General features: G+C 33.2%; 6 protein-coding genes across 6 annotated transcripts in view; 3 read left to right on the top strand and 3 right to left on the bottom strand.

Annotated features, from left to right (window-relative positions):
- Positions 1–6,756: 6,756 nt before the first annotated feature.
- On the bottom strand, positions 6,757–7,903 carry LOC18009185. Its single transcript, XM_006390893.2, has 5 exons — positions 7,848–7,903; positions 7,499–7,597; positions 7,309–7,407; positions 7,020–7,210; positions 6,757–6,913 (listed from the first exon to the last, which is right to left on the bottom strand). Exons 1-5 carry the CDS (start codon positions 7,861–7,863, stop codon positions 6,818–6,820), a joined length of 501 nt encoding a protein of 166 aa, XP_006390955.1. The 5' UTR covers positions 7,864–7,903; the 3' UTR covers positions 6,757–6,817.
- A 488-nt stretch (positions 7,904–8,391) lies between these two features.
- On the top strand, positions 8,392–11,028 carry LOC18008050 (putative protein NRT1/ PTR FAMILY 2.14). The gene is made up of 4 exons (XM_024155141.1): positions 8,392–8,527; positions 8,609–8,826; positions 9,274–9,833; positions 10,163–11,028. The coding sequence occupies exons 1-4, from the start codon at positions 8,440–8,442 to the stop codon at positions 10,953–10,955; spliced, it is 1,659 nt and encodes a 552-aa protein (XP_024010909.1). The 5' UTR covers positions 8,392–8,439; the 3' UTR covers positions 10,956–11,028.
- Positions 11,029–15,438: 4,410 nt separating this feature from the next.
- On the top strand, positions 15,439–19,691 carry LOC18008163 (protein NRT1/ PTR FAMILY 2.13). Its single transcript, XM_006390891.2, has 4 exons — positions 15,439–15,831; positions 16,332–16,549; positions 17,964–18,529; positions 18,627–19,691. The coding sequence occupies exons 1-4, from the start codon at positions 15,639–15,641 to the stop codon at positions 19,516–19,518; spliced, it is 1,869 nt and encodes a 622-aa protein (XP_006390953.1). The 5' UTR covers positions 15,439–15,638; the 3' UTR covers positions 19,519–19,691.
- A 1,691-nt stretch (positions 19,692–21,382) lies between these two features.
- Positions 21,383–22,251, top strand: LOC18008164 (thioredoxin H8). Its single transcript, XM_006390890.2, has 3 exons — positions 21,383–21,631; positions 21,720–21,842; positions 21,969–22,251. The coding sequence occupies exons 1-3, from the start codon at positions 21,443–21,445 to the stop codon at positions 22,107–22,109; spliced, it is 453 nt and encodes a 150-aa protein (XP_006390952.1). The 5' UTR covers positions 21,383–21,442; the 3' UTR covers positions 22,110–22,251.
- Positions 22,252–22,821: 570 nt separating this feature from the next.
- LOC18009470 lies at positions 22,822–24,268 on the bottom strand. Its single transcript, XM_024158101.1, has 2 exons — positions 23,618–24,268; positions 22,822–23,361 (listed from the first exon to the last, which is right to left on the bottom strand). The coding sequence occupies exons 1-2, from the start codon at positions 24,167–24,169 to the stop codon at positions 23,080–23,082; spliced, it is 834 nt and encodes a 277-aa protein (XP_024013869.1). The 5' UTR covers positions 24,170–24,268; the 3' UTR covers positions 22,822–23,079.
- Positions 24,269–26,424: 2,156 nt separating this feature from the next.
- Positions 26,425–26,683, bottom strand: part of LOC18008157 — a 1,172-nt gene continuing 913 nt past the window's right edge. The window contains exon 2 of the mRNA XM_006390888.2: positions 26,425–26,681. Within this exon, the coding sequence (XP_006390950.2) occupies positions 26,425–26,681 (257 nt within the window). The remainder of the gene's footprint in view (positions 26,682–26,683) is intronic.

Here is a 26,683-nt window from a genome sequence, read left to right as displayed (position 1 = left end):
ATCATTTTCATATGTTGATATATGCAATAATGTAAATCATACTTTAAAAATGTGTTCGGGAAGGATTCCGGAAACATCCGAGCTGGATGATGAGATTTTTTGAATAGCAGTTCGACATCTATATAAAATCAAAACATAAACATATGAATATATGATAGTCAAAATAATCTGATCATGATAACATCTAATTTTTTTTCCGAAGATTCTTCCATATATATATATACTATGTCTCTGGCAATAGAATCGAAGTTGGGAACGAGGAAGGAGAGAAGGTTGATTCCGAAACGGTTTGAGGGTAGTCATTTGTTCGATCTGTTATTTCAGAGCTGAACAGGTAAACTAGTAGATCTTTAACATCAAATTAAATATTCAAATCAACATAACTAAATATAAAAAAATTGTGACTACATTTTGTAATATAGCGATCGTGTTGCTGCCATATCAGAACTTAAATGAAAACCGATAGAATTCGTATATAAATAATAGACAATGAAACAACTACCTGTAAAAAAACTAACTATAACATAGGATAAATTCAAGAATATGCTGGAAATTAACTAATATTTTTCTTTGCCAGTGCATTTCTACTATTTTCAGATTTGAATATTTTGATTATTCCAGTTCAATATATAAATACCTATACGTGTGTGCGTAAATATGTTGAAGTATATGATTCAAATTCACATCTGAAGGCCCTAATCACCGTGAGGTCTTTTATAGCGAGGAATCCAATACTGTTGGGGAGGACTTTACATTAAAGTGTTATCATGCAACTAAAGAAACAAATTGCAAAGACAAGTGTCACGTTCTCGTATCCATGCATATATTTACTTTGTTTCCTTCCGTTTAGGAATTTTATGTTAAACCGAATTCAGTCTATAATACATAGTGTTGATTAGTTTTTTTTTTTTAACGACAAACAATATCATTGATTCATTGATATCAAAATGAAATTACAAAGTGTTGATTAAGTTTTACGTCGTAATTTGCAAACCTTATTATGGATGGTTGAAATTATTAACGTTTGTTAATAATTATACAAATTATTTTGGAGAGTTTTGTGCCGTTTAAAGCAATTCTTAATCAAACAAATTATTTCTACAAACATTTACGACTGCAAACGGTTGCAAATAGCCAAATAGTTAATAAAATTTTACAAAAATCAATGAAAATGATTAGATTTTTTAATATAGTAAATCAATTTTCGGTGGTCAATATTCACTGGTAAAATCTAAATTTACTCGAACAAATCATTGGATCACATGTTTTCTATTTACAAAACTGCACTTGTTATTGAGAATTACAATATTATAGATTTACTGAAATTTTGTAAGGAAAAAATCCAAAACATACAAATACTAAATATATACTCTCCATTTAAATTTGTATTCAAGTATGTGGATTCATTACTTTAGAGACAATTATTGAATTTAACTAAGTGTATTATAGGATAAGAAAAGTAATTGTTGTGCTAAAATGTTAGAGATTTAAGCGAATTCTATTGTGAGTATAATGCAGATAGAGTCATTTGTTTTGATATGTGCCTAATGAATATGATGTCATTGTGTAATCGTTCGTAAATCGTCCATCGTGATTGCATATACTAAACGTACCTATATTCGATATCAATTGACTAATTATTGACTACTACTTATAATAAGAGAAAATCAAATTATAATATAACAAACATAAATTTAAAAAAGCACAAATTATAATCAGAAATATTCGCCTGTTAGTATATATAGTTGTTGTCGATTTTCATTCTTATAAATGCAGACCTACTTACCATTTTTAAAAAGTACTGTGCTGAAAATAAAACAAAAAGTTCTTGAAATAAAAGCTTTTTGAGGTTTGAAGGACACAACAAATACCAACCATTCTCCACTTCCGCTTAACTGTGACAATAGCCGACCCTTTATTTCTTTCTTTTTTTAACGGACCGACCCTTTCTTTCTATACATTATTTCTCTCATTTTTAGAACTCTTTTTCTCTCTTTTTATAAAGCATACAACAAATTGACATTAAAATACACAAAATATTCATAACCAAAGTCCTTCAAACTGCCCGTGAGATTATATCTTTTTTATATTTCCTTTTTATCTCGTCTGTATATGAGCTGTAATATGTTTGACCGTTGACTTCCAGATCATGAACCTGACTTGAAGCTTGGAAGATTTACTTAATGCGTTTTTTCTTTATTTTCTTATATTATCAGTTTTAAAGTTGGGGCCAACTCTGCAGACGTCTGCACAGTGCAGTATCCAATGATATAACTTAGAAAGTTATAAAATGTTGATTTTACATATACTAATTGCACCTGAATTATTGGACGGTCTATCTAAGTCAGCACTCATTGTCTAGGCATTATAAAACTATATAGGATGCAAATGGTTGATATAATCATTTTGATCATTTCAAAAATCTAGAGTAAATTTACATAATTAGTTTACGTTAAATGAAATAGGAATTTAAAAATCTTCTCAACATATGTAGAAAGAGATTCTTTTCGAAAGCTTACAAAGAAAAATTATTAGAAGTCTGAATACAAATAAAGTCTAGTATAAAAATAACTAAAATTAGATATTGATAACTTATAGATTGTTTTTGGTTGAAACACAAAAAAATTCGGCGCAAAAAAAAAAAAAAAAATCTTGTTTGTGCGTGTGTGTTAGATACTGTAGATTCGATGCTCAAGTTTATTGGATGATAAAATTCATCTTTACCTGAAACCACATCTCCATATTGGCTCTTGGTCCCAATTAGATAATGCAACGTAAAATTGTAGAGCTCACAAATATATTCCCGCTTGTGTGGATTAATCAAAGTTGACTCTGCACAAGAACATGAGGATTGGGTGTTTGTTTCGCTGTGAAAGAGACTTCTGTAGGTACGATAAACAACATCTCCTCATATTTTATGATGAGATATGACTGACGAAAATAATGTATTCAACAAAGTAACATGCTTGATATAATCTCTTTCATTGATTTTTATCAATTCTCACACTATTTTAACAAAATAATATTTTAATACTCTTGGTTCTTATTTGAGAATCAGGAGTAATTATGATTTTACCACGTAATTAAACTTCAAGGTGATTATAACCGTTATGTATTCTATTTACCAAATTCTCTAATAGATCCAAAACATAACATTATTCTAAGTGGTGGCCAGATAAAATTTCTAATATATTTTTGGATTTTTCAAAAATTATGTAAAAAGTGATATAGTCATAACATCGAGAAAAAATAGTAGTCATATCTGGACAAAAACTTGCCAAAGCATTAAAAAAATAGAAAAGAAATCCAACTTGCTATCAAAAATATGATACTCCATTTAATAGTATATCCATTTAAAACAGAAGATCACCCTTTCCTTTTCTTATCAGCTAAATATCAAGTGGGGATGATTCCCTTGCCATTTCACATTTTCACTCCATTCAGCGTGATTATATATATAGTCTACCTGATATCTAGAAATCTATAAAGTTAGTAAGTAGTAACTAAGGGAGAGTTCTAATTAATTTTTAAAAAGATAGAAAATATTTGCATATTTACATCCGTTTTTTTCCTTGCAGTGAAAAGTGTTGGATTGTTTAATTAAAATAATACACAAAATTTCCAAATAAGTTGAGAGATCCATTTTTATCCTATCATTCTATCATTCTACCAAATATATGATATTTTATTTTAAAAGGGTTAAAATATTTGCTGTGTTAATATGTCTTGAATATGATCTTAATTTCATTTTATGTGTTGAGACTTGAGATGCCTTGAATATGATCAAACATCACTTGCGGTAACATTTAAATCTGTGAAAAGTGGGGGGAAAAAAACGATCGACCCTGATGAAGACAAAATCCAAACGAATCCAAAATATCTAACGGAATAATTTTTTTTTGTGAAACTGTGAAAGGAAACTCGAATAACAAGAAAAAAAAAAGAATATAGAAGTTAAACCAGCCACAAATATTAAAAAAAAAAATCCACACCCCCGTAATATATGCTTCAGGATTTGGAAGAACCAGACAAAGCAAGAAAGGTCAACTATTCTATTGCAAAGGTGAGACAGGTACGCGCGGTGCAAGCATGCAACAGAATCCAAACCACCACTTCTTAATATCTTATCTACCTCTCGATGTTAGTTAACTTTTAATTACAAAAATTAATTTATCATAATTTAATCCTCTTCAATATATCCCGACCGTCCAATGGTTCGAATGGATAGCATTTCTTATTGAAATGTGGGACCCGTTTCTATACCACCCGACAAATGTGCCACGTATTTTTCCCAATTTTTTTCCGCCGCATACGGTGTTTGAGACCATTTAACATCGCAATGTTTGAAAGTTTTTTGTTACTAATCCGGCGTACTAAAAGAATCTACCGTCTAACAATTTAATTAAAGATTTTTTTTTGTTTTATATAAATTCAGTTAGTATACAATCTGAGTGTTTTCTATATTTTCTATATTTATATGAAGATGGTTTGAGAGAGTGGTTCTCCACAAAAGAAACGCCAACATAGAACAGTGAAGTAGTAGTTTCTGTTGTTGAACAAAAAAAAAGTAGTAGTTTCTGTTTCTTGTTTAAAAAAATGATCGATCAAAGTTGTAAAACAGTTTGTTTTAAAAAAAAATATAATTTAACATTAGATTTAAAACAGGTTAAAGTTAAAATTCAAACGTACACTTAGGCACGTATTACGTATATGGCTGATAGTATTGCATTTACGTATCCTATGTGATATATTGTTGAGTTTCAGAAACTAAGGCGGTAAATGAAGGATACGATTGTATATATTTGAACTTATTACAGTAAATCTCGAAAAGAGTTTCAAAATAGAATTCACACTGTGGATGGAAGTAAGGAAAATTGGAAATACATATGCTGTATTTCATGGATTTACATATTCTCGCATTTCATGGCACTTGTTTTTTTTTTTTTTGAACCTTTTCATAGGCACTTGTTATTTTACAGTGTTATCAGAAATCATTTACAAATATAGAGAAAGCTGAAGCACAGAACATTTTTTACGAGTGATTTACAATATCTATGAATCTTGGAATAGTTATGCACCACTCTTCGGGGCCAATTATTAATTTCGTGGGTTACCAATCCATATCTGACACTGTCGCACATATATGTTTTGTTCTCTAATTGGTTTAACGGCCAGCCTCTGTCTTAAAATTAAGCATCATCAGTTGCGTATATTTCTAATGATTCCGAATACAACTTTTTTGTGGACGAATGATTCTGAATACAAATTGAATTCTTTTAATGAACTAAAACACTTTTCATGACTTTGTCTTATTTATTTTGCGGTTAAAAGATTCCCAACATAACATTTGTTAGCACCTTTTTTTTTTTTCATATTAGCATGCATATATCTGTCTTCTCATTCTAAATGTAAAACGAAAGTATGCCTGCATAATTTTAGTGCAAAGGGATAACATTAATAAATGATAAACAATATTTGACAGAATGACTAAACTGTAAGAAAGAGTGATAAGAGAGTTAGAGAGCGGTATAATTATAAATCACAGTAATGATACCATTTTCAGAAATCGCTTTTTGATTAGTAATACTAGAAGAAATGATACACATTTACCTTAAAGATAATTGGTTACCAATCAAAGGCACATTTCATGTTTTAATTTATTTTATAATAATGACCTATTAATGAAATAAAATAAAATGAATTAGAAATAGACAACAAATAAAACGATAAAGGTAAGAATGTGATATAACGATTAACGAGTCAACATTACTATTTTGAAACTCTCACACTTCTCTTTGTTTGTCATTTTCTGATCAACGTGTCATATGTCTTGCAATATGTAACAGTCGAATTTGGCCAAGTCAGCATCTGACCAAATTTATGGGTTTCGTCTCTGTAATTAGGCCAAAGCTCTAGATGTAGCTTTCGGTTTAGTTAAATACTAGTAATCTTATTATTAAATGATTTTAATTTTGTATTGAACAAATCATCAACTTGCCAACCTCTAGTGTTACTTTTTTTTGGCAGATACTTTGTACTCTTAATGTTTATGAATTATGATAGGAGCAAAACAAAATGTGTTAGACCTACAATTTAATATTTAATTGTGAAAAAACACTAGCCTTGAACTGAGTGTTTTTTCGGCGGAAATTTTGAATTGCCTTATTGCCCAAGTCCAATTATGATGGGCCAGTTCAAGGCAGGCCCAACCAAATAGCTACGATCAATTTTTTACTGCTAGAGTTACTGATTTTTTTTACTCTAGCAGAAGCAATAATCACACGTCATAATGCATAATGACTGCTGATGTAAGCCCAAGCTCGAGGTCGGCCTAGCAAAGCCCGTTCTTGCTATTCGATTATAATTTGTCGCTTATTCAACAGTAAGGTATATATATATATTTTTGTCAAACTTCTTTTGATCATATCAGCGTTCAAATTTAATAATCTTAGAGAAATTGTTAGCAACGAAAATCTCGCATCCAACAAAATTTCCGATTTAATACTATTTTCACTGGACTGTTTATTAAGTACACGATCATCTGAAGAAATTGTTTCAGCTTGAAAAACTGAAACCAAATATTTTTTGTTTTGTTTTAAATGAAACAAAATGCAAAACTCAATCCTCTATATCAATCACACAAACTTATTTTATCCAAATCATACGATAACTCATAGATTTGGAAATTTAATCATCCAAGAAAAGAACACATCATGATAAACGAATGATCCTAAATCAACGAGTGTTTTTGGTTAATTTGTTGTTGTTTTATTGGGAAAAAAAACTTATAAAGAAACAACTAAAAAGATCTAAGAACTTAGAAGTTGAAGGAACTGGAATTCTTCCTGCACTCGAACAGCGAATCCATGAAGATGTGACATTTGCTTAGATTATTCCCTTCCACATTCAAGCACTGCAAATCATCAATAAAACACATTAAAAAAAACAAGAAACAAACAATCACAGAATTTTGCAAATGATTCTGGAATTAGGGAACATTCATCAATTCTAGGCCTTACGTCTTGAAACGCATTATAGCTGATACTGCATGATTCAGTATAATCCTTGAATTTATCGTTATTATCCTTGGCAGAAACAGCAGCAACTTCGACTTTCTCTGGTAAAACAATCTCTGTTTTAATGGTTCTAGGACCAAAAATGGATTCAACGAATCTGTGTCCCATCGCATTTCCACTCCCCCAACCAAAACCTAATTAATTTCCCTCAAGACGTTAAATTAAATTGAAAAGAAAAAGAAATGCAAAGAGATTTTTTTTTCTTTTATTTAATTAAGTTTAATTGTTATACCATCAACTATGGACGAAAAAAATCTTCCAGACCTAGTTTCACCATGAGTTGTCTCAACTCTAGAAGGAGGATGTGCTTTTTCATCTTTTTCATCTTTCACTGCACCGAAATTTAAAATATATACTGTAAAATTGATAAAATATTGATTATTCAATGTTAAGAAGAAGATTTTTTTTTTTCTTTTTCTTACCAGGCTTAGGAGACGGCTTCTTACGGTGAGATGGCGTAGAGCGAAACTTAGGCCATCCACTTGAATATGATCTACTGGATGATCTACCTCCTCCTCCTCCTGCAGCAAAATCTTATTCGAATTTCCGTAAGACTAATAATTAGGGTTACGTCTCAAATTTGTGCGTTTAGTGGGACTAATCAACAATCGAAAATTCAATTAAAAACTAAAAAAAAATGGGGGAAAATGAAACACATCGGCCACAGATTTTTACAAGTAAATCTTTGAAAAGCGTAAAATGAAACACGATTATACGAAGAAAAACCAAAACTAAGAACAAGTTTGGAAACGTAAGAATGGGAAGATTTACCACTGCGGCGACCCATTGTGAGTGTGAAATCTGATAAAATTACGAGTTTTTTTCTTTTTGGGAGATTAGGGATTTGTTTTATAGGTGTGTTATGCGTGACACCCAAGCCTTGAGGATCGGAGTTGCTGGTTTTATCAACGGATAAAAATAACCACAAAAAAATAAAGGGATATAAAATGTATATTCTTCAATCTTCACAATGATATTTAAAAGCCGAGATTTTCTAACGGATATAAATATTTTATTTTTTCCTATTTGTACCTATAATTAGTGTCATTTTTCTTCTAATCTATTGATCATATATATTTGATTGACACATATCTTAACTTAATTTAATTGGTTAGATGATTTTGGAAGGAAAGTTATGGAAACTTTATCTTTCATCACTTGTCAGTATATACAAGATATCTTCTACTATTAACTGTTGAGAGATTATGTCCATTTTTGTCTGTGTTGTTCTATATATAAATCACGAGACACGACTTCATCTTACTTCTCTTTTATTACAACATAAACTCACCTGCTTCAAAAAAAAAAAAAAAACCAAAACTACTAGAAAAAAAAACAAAAATAAGCGAAAGAGAAGAAAAAAATGGGTGAAGAAGAGGGGACAATTTCCTCGGATTCAACGACGAGACACAGAAAGCCTCTCGGTTGGAAAGCTATGCCTTACATATTAGGTACTTATATAATCACTGTCCGATTTTTCATAATTTGTTTCCTGATTTTGTGGTTGGTAAACTAAAAATCAAGCAATGCAGCGAATGAGACACTAGAGAGGCTTGCTTCTTATGGACTGACGTCGAATTTCATGGTGTACATGGTAAGAGAGTATCATATGGACCAAGTCCAAGCTGCGACTTTAATCAACAGTTGGTCTGCTCTCACCGACTTTACTCCGATCATTGGAGCTTTCATCTCTGACTCTTACACCGGAAAATTTAGAACCATTGTATTTGGTTCCATCTCCGAGTTATTGGTAAATATTTTTCTCATTTTTGTTATAAATTTAATTTTGATTTCTGATGTTGAGTTGATTTGAGATGAGATATGTCATCGGTTATTTGTTTACGGTTAGCGTTTGCGATTAGATTTTTTTGGTCTAAATACGTTTGCGATTTACATTTAGCCTCAGTTTTGTTTTTTTTTTAAACAACCACTTTTTCAGCATTTTAAAGAGTTCGTTTGTTAGTTCTAAAAGCAAATGCCAAACGTAAACAAAAGAAGCTTTCCGTTTTGCATGTAACATATGCGTTACACTTGATAAAATTATTTTATGTAACTTTTAAATCTGATATTCTATATAAACTATTTTAAAAATGTAACGGCAAACACAAGCGTAGAAGTGGTGTTTGGAACAATCTGACACTTGTAATTGTTTATGTTCGAATTTTGGACAAGTGACAAGGGTTCTAAACTTCAACAGGGCATGTTAATGTTGACTATCACTTCTCTGATCCCTAATCTACGACCACCACCTTGCACTTCCGACCATATCACCGGAAAATGTATCCCCTATAGCGATTCGCAGTTATACGTTTTACTCTCAGGACTTTTCTTGTTATCAGTGGGAGCAGGAGGAATCCGTTCATGCAGTGTTCCTTTTAGTCTCGATCAATTCGATGACTCCACTGAAGAAGGAAGAGAAGGAAGTAGAAGCTTCTTCAGCTGGTACTATACAACTCATACAATCGTCCAGTTAGTATCAATGACTCTAGTGTTGTACGTACAGAACAACATCAGTTGGGCCATTGGGTTCGCAATCCCGAGCGTTCTCAATTTGTTTGCGCTTTTTCTTCTTTTTGTGGGAACTCGGTTTTATGTCTTTCTCAAGCCTCAAGGAAGTGTGTTCTCTGGGATCTTCAAGGTTCTCGTGGCTGCTTATAAGAAACGTAGTGTACAGTCTCCTTCTGAGATCGACTATTATCGACCGTTACTAGAGACAAATTCGCAATCAAATGAACCCGTTCTCACTGATCAATTCAGGTAAAACTTTATTACTCTACCTGTTTCAATGTAATATAAATTTTGGCATAAAACATCTTTTTTAACTTCAAGTAATTAATTTCTTAGAAAATATTAGAAGACAATACCTAAAGTCAACTTATTTTTGAAAAATATATATAAGTAACCAATGCTCTTAAGCATTATATATGTATATATTTATATATTGAACTGTGCTCTTAAGCATTATTTAAGAACCTTGAGAAAAAAATCTGAAAATATACTTAAAAACGGAAACTCTAATACTGTTAGGTGTATATATATCTATATATGCAAATAAATGTGGTTAGCAAACTATGTTTTGGTTTCAGATTCTTGAACAAAGCTGTGATAGTGATGGATAACGATGAAGCTAGAAATGAAGAGTGGAGAAGCAGCACCGTGAGACAGATAGAGGATATAAAGTCTATCATACGCATTACTCCAATATTTGCTTCAAGCTTTCTAGGATTCTTAGCTTTGAACCAACAACAAACCTTTACGGTCTCACAAGCACTAAAAATGGACCTTCGATTTCCCGGTACTTCTTACCTAATCCCTCCTGCTTCTATAACCGTAATATCTCTATTAACCATAGGGATATGGCTTCCCTTCTATGAAACCGTTCTGGTCCGACCGATTGAACACATTACAAAGCAAGAAGGAGGCCTCTCGTTACTCCAAAAGGTTGGGATTGGGAACTTTTTCTGCATCTCGACGATGTTCTTATCGGGCATCGTGGAGGGGAATAGAAGAGATTTATCCCTTACCGGTGTTAACATATCGGTTTTCTGGCTAGCCCCGCAACAAGTACTGATGGGGTTTTATCAAGTTTTCACCATTGTTGGTCTCACTGAGTTCTTCAACAAACAAGTTCCAATCAACATGAGAAGCATAGGAAACTCCTTGCTTTACTTAGGCATGTCTTTAGCTAGTTATCTAAGCAGTGCGATAGTGACCATTGTTCATAGTGTGACTGCTCGTGGAGGAAGACAGAGTTGGCTCTCGGATGATATTGACTCAGGCAAGTTAGATTATTTCTATTACTTTATTGCCGCTTTAAGCACCCTTAATATCATCTTCTTCTTGTGGTGTGCTCGAAGGTATCGTTATAGAAACATGTGACATCTTTTATTATAAGAACACTCATTTGTATAACTGAGACTCATGATATTCAACAAACTGAGGAATATCTTAAAGTACGAATAATAAACTTTGATTTCCAAAAAATACCACAGCTTGTTTTGTGAAGTCTTCCTAAATTTTTAAAATATTTCCTAAATTGTATGTGGTATTTTGGGAATAAAATAGAAAAGAGTGGTGTTTTTAAAAATAAACTTTTCAAAACTTTACATTTTAGATATTATATTTAACATGTTGTAAAAAATATTTCATTAATTTTCATTGTCTTGTTTTTTTTTTAATAAGATCTCATATACCTATTTTCAGTTTTAATCAACTTCAAGAAATCAGAATACCTCATAAAGAGATATGTATCCCATGATCTCAAAATCTCTCATATATTGAGAACCATTCTCGTCATTTTTCTTTTAAATTTTGTTTTTTTCTTTTTTTTAGAAACTCAATTCAAACATGTCTAGTAAAGTAATATACGCATGGACTCGCAGACAAATATATATATATACGCATGGACTGAAACAAACAAAATAAACGCATTGACTAGCTTCATGTACAATTTGTCTTTGGGTGATGTTAATTAGCTGTCCTTTCATGATTCATATAGTATTAACTAAAAACGAAAATCATTACTTCATCAATAATTGGAGTTTCGATGGAAACAAAAGATCGTGGAATATTCAAAACTTGGTGGGCAGTTAGATCAACCCTGTGTGTTGTTTATCTTCACTACAGTTCACGTGTTTCTGAGTCTAGTTTCGTTCATCACTTTTTTTTTTTTAATGGAATATTAAATTATTCAATTCAAACCCCAAAAACATCGTTTTTATAGGTTTTACAACTAGTTTTGTTCATCAATTATTAATAAGTACGACAGATATAAATACTCCATAAATCATAAAATTAACAAAGAAAATGAAAACAGAAAGTATAACAACTAACTTTATGAAACAGTTTACAAACATCGATTAGTTTAGAAAAGAATTTCTCAGAAAAGTCGTCACATGTCTCATGCCAGCTCTTTGGTAAAATATCAGCATGAAGAGACCCACGAAAATGAACAAATCAAACAGTGACCGGTAAATTTGACAAGGCGTTAAATTTATGTAATGAGTTACAGTTCAAAAGAGAAGGAAAATGTCATATTGAAATTAATTAATATGATGGGATCAGTGTATTTAATGTAATTTGAAAAAAAAAAATAGCAATAATTAGAGCTCAAATGGGAAGGCATGCAAATACGGTGGTCCACCGATCCTTATCATGGTCTTGTACACACTTGAAACAGGATACAAGTCAATGAAGCTGTCTTCTCATGGACTGCTCTTACGCTAATTGTAGCTCTGCCTCCTGAAAGATACAGAATATCCTCCCTTTCATCGAATTTTCGCTCAATTTTTTCATATTTTCGTTTTTAGGTTAACAGAATCTTCAATTTGGTAACGTGTCTTAGGCCTAGCTGAATTCATCACAAACTTGAAAAGATACACTCTACGCAGAAAAAAATATTCTTTTAAATATAGTTTTGAGATATAAACATAAAACCCTATATGTGGATTTGTGAGGACCCACTTCCAACTCGAACAAATCTATTTGATGATGAATTTGTTATCTATATTTTACCACTGAATTATGAATTACCAAAAGGATACCTGAGCAGTAACTCTAATCGCACTCTTTGGAAGATCAAAATTCGGGCAGCTTATCAATATAAGAACACACACTTTCACGAATCACGATTAATACAGTAAAATCTGAAGATTTCAAAATTTTTGAAAATTCCATCTACCAATAATTCTTCATAAAACAGTGTTATAATAAAATTGTAGGCGCACATGCTAATTGATAGAATTTGATAAGGAAAAACATTAATCTCGGTCGAATAATAATTATTTGTGATCTCCACTACAGAAAATGGAAAAAGTTTATAAATCGACTATTACATCGTCACAATGAACAGCCTCGGTTTACCATTACCATCACTTGAACTAGCATAATAGATACACTAAGATAAACAAAACCCTATATACATACGTATAGTATCATTATCAGTCTAATAACAAGAAAATAAATCCGTCAAATTAACAGTCTTACTACAAAACATGATAAAGTATATATTTGAAGTTGCCAATATTTTCCTACAACATACCGCTAATATTCCTATAATATAAATGATTGTTATGTTTCCTTCCACAGGGTCAAAATATTTTCCCACATTTAACATGCTTTTTCTATTAATTATGGTATACTTTACAAGAAAATATCATATCAAAGATCTTTCAATCCAACCAAATACGTCGGTAGATATGGTCATATATCAAATACAAACTAAAAGAAAAGTGTGCTTTCTAAGAGTTGGAGTTATCTATCGACCTCCATATACATTTTCGTTATTCGATTGCGACCCGCACCACACAGCTCAATCTTTGGATCATAGAGACAGATAAATAAAAGCGGTCCAAACCTTTTGTGGCCACGGTTCAATTCATTTGACCATGGAAGACGCGTTTGATGAGATTTATCGAACGGTGTAGATGATCTGACCACAAAATCGAACGGTGGTAATGATATGGACCCACTTCAAAGGTCGAAACAAAAATTTAATAAAGAAAGAAACGACAAAATGGGTTTGCGTAGAAATGTAAGGGCTCGTAGCATGCGACAGTGTTAGGCACTTGCATTTGCCTAAAAGGCGAAAGAAGCCTACCTCATCTTTTCGAGTTTCTCTATCTTCTGTCTCGACTCACCGATTTAATGTTTGTGTTCAATTTGAGTTTTACAAGTTTAGTCTAATCCTTGGCTAGTCTAATATAAAGTTTCAAATATATAATTCATAACTTTAATAACAACTTTATGTTTTATATTAAATTAGATTATGTCCCATATGATACGTGATGAAATAAAAAAAATTACAAGTGATGACTCATATAATTATGATCTTTATAATTTGATTTTTGAAGTCAAACATTTGTTTATTTATCCCAATACGTTTTGTAATTAAAATTTTGAAAAGTTAAGATGAATATCCCATAAACAATATATATATATATATATTATAAATTTTATTTTGTTCATACATAATATAAATTAAAGATGACATGTCACGATCTCGTGAACTATAATTATTTTATGTATCACGGTCATGTTGAATAATTCAATATATTATATATTTATTCACTTATACAAAATTATTGTTTTAAGTTAATTAAAAATTTTGAATATACAAATACATAAATATATAACTTAAAATAATAAATATATGTGGAAAAGTTTAGATTACGGTTTATAAAAATAAATATCGATAGTTTTCTTTCCTATAAAATAATGCATATAAGTAATTTATAATTTTAAAATTTTTAGTAAGAATAATTGGTGGTCTATCAATGTTTTTACTGCAACAAACCATCCTAACTTCAAACTTTCGAATGTTGATGTTTGGATTAATATTTTAAACAGGATCTACCGATAGTTTAAAGAAGCCATGCTGCCTCTCAATCCACTACAATCTAGTACGCATACAAGCACCCTTTCACAACCATATAATCTAAAAAATAATCATTATTTATTAAACGTATAAATAATATGATAAATTCCTTTAAAAAAAGGGTAAAGGCTATACTTATATTAAATATTATTACATTTTCCTAAATAAAATTTTGTCTTTGAATCAAGCCTATTTTCAACCGTTTCACTTGCACATGCTAAAATTAAAGAGGATAGGGTAGATCAACCGCTATAGACTTGCCATTCAACCATTTCCGTATCTATAATTTTGTTCACAGTTAAAATCTTAATTGGTTCTGCATGCCAAAGAAGTATGTGACCAATAAAATAAACGTTATAAATCGAGATGGTATATTTTGATGCTCAGTGTCTTACTCTTAGTGCCTAGGAGTGGATAAAAGGAGGAGACGGTACCCCTGCCACTAAAAGTGATAACAAAAAGTTAGCAAAGTTCGACTGATTAACATTGAAGGCGATCCAATCAAACCTTCATTTAAGAAATTTAGAAACTTAAGAAAAAAGAATGCCTTAATTAATACTATTATTTATGATATAATTATATTGTTTTTAAGTAAAATTAAGATGCGATATTCACACCCTATATATATCAAACCATATATGATTGGCAACATACATAAAAATGCGTAAGGATCATACGGACCATACCGTACCCATCAAACCTCCAGAACATAATTTACCGTAATTTTTTTTTCATTATATATAATTTTAAACTTTATATTGTACCGTAACAAATGTATGAAACATGGTAGATTCAGAATGTTACGTACGATGTAAGAAAAAAAAGAATACATAAAAACATAGCTCTAAAATAGCTTTCTTTTTCCGCTTCCAACTTCTCACGTGGAGGCTACTAGTGGCGAACGTCATTCAAAATCATGTACACCCACCATATAATATCTATCTACTCACTCCCTTATATATACATATGTACACACACTTCCACATTACAACCAAAAAAGCTTCCAACAGCAAGAAAGTGTACGAGTGATGTGCCCACTCTCGACATTTATCAATCATTTCATGTGTTTTTCTTGATTTATTTATATATATTGCAACAAAGTGAGGATATATAGAATCTCACGACATTAACTCCGCCATAAATTCGAAGTGAGAATTATTTCTGAGTGTAGTTAATAAATCTTGGAGATGGTTTTGAAGGATATAAAGGATGATTCTTCTTTGCCACGATCGTCCGGTGGTTTCTCCAAATCTTCGCCGCCACCACCAGAGGTGGAAGCTGTTGATCCATACAACCGGAAAATTTCGCCAGATTCTATGTTGGGTGCTGAGAAGGTTCAGAAAAAGCCCGGAGGATGGAGTGCCATCACGTTCATTTTAGGTACGTCTTTTTTTTTTGGGGTTAGTGAACGTAATTTATTTTTGTTAACCTAATTCTTGACCTGTCTTGAGTTTCCATAATTGTATAAATTCTAGAAACCAGCGAACATATATACATCCTTTGTAGTTGGACGTTTCAACTTTCAAAATCACGTTTTGCCTAAATCCTTGCACATAATAGACAGACAAAGAAAAGAAGAGTTAAAAAATTTATCATTGTTGTTCTGGAAAGCTATAAAAATTAAAAGAAAGAAAGAAATGAACGCATAATCTCTTTAACTAACTTTTATATAAATTTCGTTTTTTCTGAAGAATTAAGTCATATTATATTGTAAGTTGTAACCGTCGGTCTATCATGTTTGACACTCGTCCATCTGAATTCTTTATCATTGAAACGGAAAGAAGATTGTAACATATATCTTCATCTTTTTAAAAAATATATAAAATTAGTTAATTTGCTGACATTTTGTATATTTATTATAATAAAATTCGTTGAAACAGGAAATGAGACGTTGGAGAGACTAGGAACGATTGGGTTGTTGTCAAACTTCATGGTGTATCTAACCAGAGTGTTCCACTTAGAACAAGTCGACGCTTCAAATGTCATCAACATCTGGTCTGGTTTCACCAATCTCACTCCCCTCGTCGGCGCGTTCATCTCAGACGCTTACGTTGGCCGTTTCAAGACCATCGCTTTCGCCTCATTCGCCACCCTCATCGTACGTTTTAGTAATATTCCTCTCTTTAATTTGATCGAAATAATAATCTAATGTGTCTACATATATACACACACGCACTTGCATACAAATATTACTAGTAGTAGTAATAGTAACACTATTAAGTCATAACATACTAACTCTTCAGTAGAAAGTTATATTATTACTCTATATATTTATGTCGATGTGTGGCGAAGATACATGATACTTGGCACATAATTACATCGCGCACGTGGACATGATAACGTAAATACGTTAGGACAAACTTATATTCAACAAAAATTAGAATACTAAAACTTTATAATATATATTTCACCTATTTATTGCTTTTGTATCGTACGAAAACGCTCGAAATTATAGAGGGACCACGTTTTCAAGGACGATAAGGTCGGTCGATTATGTGAATCATAAGACCGAAAGCATTCGGTAGTACACAAATTGTTGTCGGTACTTAACTTGGGCTAACTTTATATATCACCCAAATTGTTTTTATAAGAGAAAAATAGATATTTTTACCTCACAGAAAACAACTTTTATTAATTAGTAATACATTTTCCATTAAAGACGTTCCGTAATAGAACGGAGTTCTGTCTTTGGGGATAAAGAAAAGTGCGTAGAAAAGGAAGAAACTGTACATGCAAGTGGTCGATGTAGATTAGGGATAATGAGATTTTCCAATAATTGAATTTTGAGATGATATAGCTAACTGAAAGAGGTGTAGATTTGGTCAATCACAGTGACGTAACGTAACGTATGTAGTGATAGTGTCTTTTCTAATGTCTTTTTCATTCATTATTATAGAATTATGATCAAAAGTGACGTATCTTATTTGTCGCATCCCTGCAAATCACGTGTTAACTCCTCTTACATCTTCTTTTTGCCTTTTTCATATAGTTGTTTAAACATTCATAAGGAACCTAGATTGATACAATTAACTAATACTTTTTCTGTCTTAGGGTTGCAACAAAAGAATGCTATTAGGTTCTACGTCATGATCAGTTTGTCACCAACTGTTACCTAATCAAAGTAATGGCACCTTTTAATCATATGAAGTCAAACCTAATAAAGACTATCGTTAACTTAATTAGTTGTTTGTTTGTATCTGACCGCACAACTCCAATCCAATTCACAATACATATTGCTTGCTTTTAATTACAAGTACCTAATTAAAGTAAGATCACCTTTCAATCATATGAAGTCAAACCTAATTAAGACTATTCTTAGCTTAATTGATTATTTTCTTGTATATTTAGTCCCATAACTTCAGCTATCCCACAATATTGTTTTCCTTTTCAGGATAAGTATATTCAATTCAATTTCAAGGAATAGATCATCATAATTAATGAAGATTCGATTAGAAAACCGAAGGATGAGTTGATTAGTAATGTTTAATCATTTTCTTAAAAAAAATATGCAGGGACTAGTGACATTGACACTCACAGCATCGCTTCCTCAACTCCACCCAGCAACATGCAACAGCAAAGACCCAGTCAGTTGTGGCGGTCCTAACAAGCTCCAGTTTGGAATTTTGCTGTTAGGTCTCGGTTTCCTCTCCATAGGGAGTGGAGGAATAAGACCATGTAGCATCCCTTTTGGGGTTGACCAGTTTGACCAGCGAACTGAAGAAGGTCTTAAAGGAGTAGCAAGTTTCTTCAACTGGTATTACATGACTTTCACTGTGGTTCTGCTCATTACACAAACCGTGGTTGTGTACATCCAAGACCAAGTCAGCTGGATCATTGGTTTTAGCGTCCCTACAGGACTCATGGCTTGTGCTGTTGTTATGTTTTTCGCCGGGATGAAGCTTTATGTCTACGTTAAACCCGAAGGAAGTATATTCTCTGGAATCGCTCAAGTTGTCGTGGCAGCTCGGAAAAAGCGAAAAATGAAGCTCCCTGCGGAAGATGACGGCACTGTGACCTACTATAACCCACCCGTTAAAGATAGCGTGTTATCCAAGTTACACCATAGTAACCAATTCAGGTACTTTATATATATTCTTTTAGGTTTTGACGTATTCTTAAATTGTGGCTTTCTTCATTTTAACCTAAAATCTAACTCCAATTGAAATAAAAATTAGGTTTCTAGACAAAGCGGCGGTGATAGTAGAAGGTGACCTAACATCGGAGGGAGTTCCGGCGAACAAGTGGCGGCTATGCAGCGTCCAAGAAGTGGAAGAAGTAAAGTGTTTGATCCGAATAGTTCCTGTTTGGTCGGCTGGAATTATCTCACTAGCGGCCATGTCGCAACAAGGAACATTCACGGTCTCTCAAGCTTTGAAAATGGATAGACATATGGGTCCAAACTTCGAGGTTCCAGCTGGTTCTCTCTCCGTCATCTCTCTCCTTACCATCGGCGTTTTTCTCCCCTTATACGACCGCGTTTTAGTCCCGTTTCTCCGCAGGATCACCGGCCATAAATCCGGAATCACACTCCTCCAACGAATCGGGACAGGGATCGTTTTTGCGATCCTTTCTATGATTGTAGCCGGTCTCGTGGAGCGTGTGAGACGCACACGCTCCATCAACGCCGGAGATCCGACAGGGATGACTCCAATGTCGGTGTTTTGGCTCTCGCCGCAGCTAATTCTCATGGGACTATGCGAAGCGTTTAATATTATTGGACAGATTGAGTTCTTCAACAGTCAGTTTCCGGAACACATGAGAAGTATCGCTAATTCTCTCTTCTCTTTATCTTTCGCTGGTTCGAACTACCTTAGCAGTTTGATAGTGACGACTGTTCATAAATTCACCGGTGGTCGTGACCGTCCGGATTGGCTGAACAAGAATCTCAACGCGGGAAAATTGGACTACTTCTATTATCTGATTGCGGTTTTGGGTGTGGTTAACCTGGTTTATTTTTGGTATTGTGCTCGGGGATACCGGTACAAGGTCGGTCCACAGATTGGAGATTTCGAGGAAGACAAGAGTTTCTCTGATGTTGAGATGAGTTCCAAAAAACAGCTGAAATGATTTTAGTAAGTCTGGTTGGGAACAACAGGAACATGATCGATGTTGTTTGAATACTATGACAATGTGTATGTGTATAATAGATAAGAACTAGATTATATAATAAATTACTCTTATCACTTTTTCACGATACTTCGTAGAGTGTAATCAATAAATCGAATTTTAAAATCATGGAACTAATCTAATTGGTGTACTTCATCATCGCTCTTCTAGCAAAAATAAAATTGTAGTCAACCAAGTAAATTTTTACTTTACCAAAAAATTGCAATGGACAAATGTATTAAAGCCCAATACAACAAGCATAAGGAAAAAGCCCAATGTAATGTTCATACATTCAATTAAGTAGTGCCAACAAACTCATGTGTTTGGGGTTTCCTAAGAAATAGGTTCACAGAAAGGTGCTAGTTATGAGAACAATGAATGTAATTTTGAGAGTAATCTCTTTGGCTCTTTGCATCTAATAAAGCTCAAAGTTAGATATCAAACTAAACTTACATATCTTCGTGTTCTTCATTTAAGTTTTCCCTTTCTTACTTTCTTTACACCTAATAAAGCTTAAATAAGCTATCATTTTAGGCTTGAATCTTTTTTGGTTTTGGATTTGCTCCCAAAGTGTATGTTGAAATCAGTGACCATTCTGAAAGGCATATATATATGATATAAAGTTTTGCCAAGTGAAGCTTTAAGTTTGGATAAACCTAAAATATATTCAAACGCGCGATAAGATTCTTGAGCAGCTCAATGAGATGAGGATGTTTGATTACAGTTGCAACAACGAACCAGACTTACAAGTTTAGCTTATAGTAAAAGCTGCTTTCCTTTGACTAATACATGAGTCTTTAGCCACGGTTATGTGAAATCACACGTTCCTTTATTTCCACATGTAGTAGACGATGGTTTAAAAAACATGAGTTTCATTACAAATGCAATTAAAAATTGTTATTTATTATTATCTAGCATATCAAATCCAAAACACATTTGAAGTAAGCAAAGAATCTATTATGTTTATGTTGTGACTGCGACTTCGTCTAATATATTCCATCATTCATTTCACCTACACTGATTTCCGGTAAGACTGTTCACATAGTCACTCTCGATATGTACACTTGTATGCTTTAAGCCTTCTACCATTAAATTTTAAATCGAAAAAATTAAACTAAAATCATTTTTATAGGCTATTAAGGGAATCATATATTGTGGAGATTTGGATTCCTACTTTTTCACGATTTCACGGCTGTAAAAAAAAGTCAGATACTTCTGCGGTTCCTTTTTTCTTCTCCTTTACGAGTATAATAGTAAGTCGCACTTGGGAAAAAAGATAAAAAAATTTGCACTTGAGAGAAAAAAAAAAAGCTAAGACTCTTCAGCTCTGTATGTCGTTTTATCACAACACAAAGTTTCCTGACTAGTATCACGCTTAATTTGATTTTGTGGTTGCATAATAGTTAAGTTTCTCAGTTTAGATAGAAATTTTAATTTTTCCTAGACTCGAAACAAACAATCTAATTCAACATACTATACAATTCTAAAATTGTTCAATATACTTGATCATGCGATCAAAATAGAGTAAAGAACAATGTAAATGGATTACCAAAACTGGTAAGCGCGCGTCTTTAGAATCCCAATTACAAATTTGGAGTCTTCAACTTGATTTTAGATTGCGGCTTAACAATTTATTAACGTTTCGTTCGCAAAAACGTTTTGCTTACTTCATAGAATACTTTTCAGCGACAACATATAAACACTTAAAGCCAATAATAGAAATTTTAGTGTGAAATTTGTTGACCTTTTACGGCCACTAGGTCCACAACAAGAATAACCTGATGTTATAAAAGCCAACTCTTCCTTTCACCTTATACTCAAAGTAAGAGAGCAATTCTCAAAAACTATTTGCTTCTTTCTGCATAGAAATAGAGCTACTGAGACAATGGGTGCTAATTATTCTTCGCCAGGTCAGAGATTTCCGGTGACCGACCTCCGTGCCAGGCAACCATGGACACCTCGCTTCGAGTCCGAGATTGCTCCTTACAGAGTCAACAGTCCCTCTATTGTGGAAATCAAGAACAGGAATCAGTGGAAATCTCGCCTCAGCGCTCTCAAAGACACCAACAAACTGGTAACATATTACTTAATGCGCTTGGTTTTCTAGGTTTACTTTGAGAGTATTATAATCTTACATTCAATTCTCGTGTGGATATATATAGCTAGTGATCCAGTTCACAGCCAAATGGTGTGGACCATGTAAATCCCTTGAACCGAAGCTTGAAGAGTTGGCAGCTAAGTACACCGATGTTGAGTTCGTGAAAATTGATATTGATGTGTTAATGGTAATAATTATCCAATCTGTTTTCCTCATTTCTTTCTAAAAGTCCAACTAGAAAATAATTTTGAAAGATCTCGAAAAGAATTCGTGTTTTCTTTGAGTTATAAAATATTGTTTGGTTGTAATACAGAGTGTATGGATGGAGTACAACCTTCATACTTTGCCCGCGATTGTATTCATGAAGAGAGGCAAAGAAGTAGACAGAGTTGTGGGAGTGAAGTTTGATGAGTTAGAGAGGAAGCTCCACAAATACACACAATCCTTCTTTTGAAAAATATGAAGCTTTTACTTACTTGCATGCCAAACAAAGCTCCTCATGATCACCTTACGCCAATAATTGTTTGCAACTATATATGAATAAATGTTTGAACTTGGATTTGCATGTACCTGTCCAAGAGTAATTTCCTACTATATCTGATCAAATAAAACATAATTTGTGTGATATAAAGGAATTGGAAGTTGAATTTGCATGTACCTGTCTTGTGCAATAAATTTATTACTTGATGATTTATATGGTTAATTCTTTCATGTTCTTCCCCACACAGCCTAATTTGAGGCATATTAGTATACCAAATCATGTCTCAAATTCAAATATTTACGATTCTTTTTAGCTAGATGAGATCATAACGCAAAATCCCATTCAAAGATAAAACTTTAACTAAAAGAATGATTTGTAATATTTTACACCTTTTTAGCAACATCTTAACAAAATACCATTCGAATATAAAAAAAAAAACTATAAACAATATGATTTTTGATATTTAAATTAAGTACGCATTGATTTTGTTAAGATGATTTCTTGTTGTTATTAAAGTTTTCTACTAAAGTGTTAATTGTTGTGTTCAAGTTGATAGTAGAAAAAACAATTTAGTAATATCAAAAGGAAAAAGGAACAAATTAGTAGAAGAGTTGGTGAAGACTTGCGCAATTATGCTTGGGCACTTAAGTACTTGATTAAAAAAAAACTTTAATAACAACAAGAATTCTTGATGGTGAATAATGTTCACAACTTCACATACAATTAAATTTAAAATGATTCGTTTACAAAATAATATTATGTACAACAATAAAATGAAAGATTATAGCACCCACAATAATAATCCATCTATATATTCTAAAATTAACACTCTTATCTAATGGAACCGAGGACTAGTCGTGTACCTTTTGATCAACACCATCTCTCAAATCTTGTGAACTATAATACTTAAGACCACTATCGCAAGAGACACACAGCATGCCGTTTAAGAGGAACTTGAGGGTACCAGAACGACATGCATTGTTCCGCTATTGGGCGGAAGCCGCAAACGAAGAGGAAACAGCTTGCCGTTTAAAGGATTGCGTGTACAGACAACAACATCATCCATGCTAGTCTCTTCCCTCAGCGCCTGCGTCAACTGTTCCACGCTGTTTCCTTTGAAAGTCAAAGCGTATCCAACGGCTGACTCATCTTCCACGTGTCCTTCTTCGTCCGCGATATGGTAATGTATGATCTTCCCTTCAGATTTCGGTGGTGACTGAGTCAACTAGTCAACACAAAATCAAGAAAATGTTAAGACGGCAATCTTGAAAATATCCATAGGGGTATGTTCATAATTTGGAGTATTTTTTCTTTTTTGTCGACTGTTCATAATTTGGAGTATAGTAAAGAGATAATTGGACACCAAACAAATATCTGAAAAAATCCATGCTCCCTAATAATAAAAATATCTAAATTTGTTGTAATCCGCCTCGTTATTAAAAATAAAAATAAAATGTCGAGTCCTAAATTATGGTACCAACCTCTTCCTCTGAATTTTCTGAAGAAGTTCTAGACATCGGAGGACTAGACGGCCTCCTCCTATGTGGCGGAGGAATTGTCGCCGGAGCTGTCGCCGGAGTGGTCGTTTCGACCAAGATCTCGACGAGATCAACATCCCACAAGAACGACTCCGAAACATGAGGAGAGTCATGAGTGACGGAGTTACGCCACGGAGGAAGTCCACCATTGGCTCGGAGGAAGTTGCCGTATCTAGTCTTGAGCTTCATTTTCGATCCTTCCTTTACCGGTTCCCACTCGACGGACGAGTCTAACCGACTCGGTTTAGACAGAACCACTTTACGCCCCGTGGCACCGAGCAAGAACCGCTCGTTCGAAGCGGTGAGGTAATTACCGTAGCAACTCTTTAAACGGATCACCTCGAAGGAACCTCGAACCGGCTCGACGATCCAACGAGCCCTCTTGTCGGAACCGTTCCTGTCTTGAGTCACCGTCTCTTCGTCCTCGTCCGCCATCAGATACTTCTCATGAACGTTACGCATCCTAACGGCTTTAGCTTTGTTGAAAAACTCCATTGCTGGTACTAGCTAATGTTTATTACTACTGTTTCTTTCTTGTAAGAGTTGAGAAGTCTTTTTTTTAAGAAGACGAATGTGAAGTAAATGTGTTGTTTGGTGTATGGTATTTATTAGTGGACTAAGTCCAATATGGTGCGCCGTGACGTGGACCTTTTACAACCGATAATTTTGAATCTATTGAATAATGAATAGCCATGTGATCAAATGGTTTTAACCACTATGCATGTAAAAGTTGTGCTTAATTGACGTGTTTCAACATAACTTGGGTTTCCACGTTAGCAGATTTGTATATCCATAATAATTCGATGTTGTTGTTATCCTTTTACGTGCGTTTCCCTTAATTCCCGTTGTAACTTGTAACCGAGTGAAAAGACTCAAAGAGTAATGAATTAAGGTATCATATCACCCACACAAAAAAGGGAAATCTGGGACGTTTAAATACATTTTAATTCCAGTGATGAAACTGAATTTTAAAATTAATGTCTACATATTCTATTTTCATATGTATTTATTATCTCTAAACTATAATAATAATTCGATGTTTATCCTTTTACGTGTGTCTTCCCTTCTTTCCTGTTTTAACGTTCCGAGTGAAAAGAGTATCAATTAAGGTATCCTATCACAATTTTTTCCCGAAAAAAGCCTATCACATTTTTTTTTTTTTGTCAACTTCCTATCACAATTATGTCCGACGTTGAAATACATTTATCACAATATATGTGCGACGTTTAAATATATATTCCTACCATAAAATTTAAGAAATTTAATGTAGGAGAGAAATTACATTGGACCTTGTAGTCTACTTGTTTGTATTGTTATCGTTGTTCTATAATTATCCAGATTTTCAAAAAATAAGAATCTAGATTTAAATCCGAAGTTATATGTGTGATAATGTGATTATAGCACAACAAAACTATAATGAAACGGAAATAAATAGTGAAAGTTCTAAAAATGAAAATTCTAACGCACCGTGTTATAGGTTATATAGTAGTTATGGGGTATTGACGAGTGTATTTGCATATATGTATTTTTTTCCTTTTTTTTTTATAGAAAAATATGCATATGCATATATGTATTGCCCGTAAGAAACAGCAAGAGGTGAGATTGACGAGTGTGGGACTCTCTTTAAGGCTTGTCTCTTAAGCCATGTCCCCATGACAAAGATATCGTAATAATATAGTCTTTATACCAACTTTTTTAGACGACTTTTCTCGTGTCTGTGATACGTAACGTTACAACTCTTATTTACGTATAGGGACGTTGTCATGGACTCATGAGCCGGATAAACTGGTTTTTGTGCGCAATCCGCTTTAATATTCGATCTGCTTTGAGCCTTATTGCTTTGGTTTTGTTCTGAATTTAAGTGGTCCGCTGGTCAGGCATCGGTCACCAAGAAAATGCAAAGGAAACCGACTGGGATGTTTCAAAATTATTTACCTACCCTCTACAAAAATGGTTATTGTCTTCTTCTTATTTTTTTGTATTTGTGTTTATCTTGTTTGGGCTTCTGTGAAAATTTGGTTTTTTTCCGTCCTTTTTATGTATTTTGGAATGAGATTTAATTATTAACAAACACCAACAAAAAAAAGCATGTTATGCAAATTCTCAAACAGATTAAAAGAAATGAACCAAAATCTACACCATAAAAATGATTGGATCAGCGTGTATCAAACCAGTAGTATTTGATAACTAGAGCGCCACATACGGAAACGCAAAAACAAAATCGTTTGGATATACACAGACTAAAATAACCTAATTAAAAGTAAAACTTGCATAAACTCACTAAAAACTTCAAGATTATAATTTTGCTAATCACAACTAAAACGAAGAGGGAGTTTGGTTACATAGAAGCTAAATTGTAGTTCAAAAGAGGAAAACACATTATAAACAAAAAGATATAACCGAACCACATTAACAACACAAAGGAAATATACAAAATCGTGCGGGTTCAAAACTTACTACAAACAAAAATATATAATCGACCCACTTAAACAAAACGAAGGAGAAGACACAAACATTAGCCAAATATATTCTACAAGACCCGAATGAATAAAGAATCCCCAAATCTGGACAACAATATTATTTTGTTTGTTTTAAATACCATTTCGCTTTTGTTCCATCCATGAACAAAATCCACAAAATTCTAACGCATTCCATTTAAATCAAATCAACATAATAATTTCATGAAGAATTTTTTAACAATAAGATGTTGCAAATCAGTGAGAAACTTGAGACTGTTTTGTTGTTATTGATTAACCGGTCCCATGGGAACGCTCCATAATCTCGACCACATCAACATCCCAAACCACCCAACTCTGCGTAGCACTCCGGTTCGGTGAATCATGCGTAACCGAGTTCCTCCAAGGTGGCACTCCCCCATTGGCTCTCAAATAATTCCCGCCGTTTCTACTCCTCAGCTTCACCCTTAATCCTTCTTTAACCGGTTCCCACTCTCCCGCCGGTTCACCGGTTCGAATCCTCCTCGACTGCACCACCTTATGCCCCGTCGCT

Source organism: Eutrema salsugineum, unplaced genomic scaffold (genome assembly GCF_000478725.1).
Source record: "Eutrema salsugineum unplaced genomic scaffold, Eutsalg1_0 scaffold_9, whole genome shotgun sequence".
NCBI lineage: Eukaryota > Viridiplantae > Streptophyta > Magnoliopsida > Brassicales > Brassicaceae > Eutrema > Eutrema salsugineum.
Note: the sequence above shows the minus strand (reverse complement) of the source record. Positions and strands in the feature narration are given on the sequence as shown.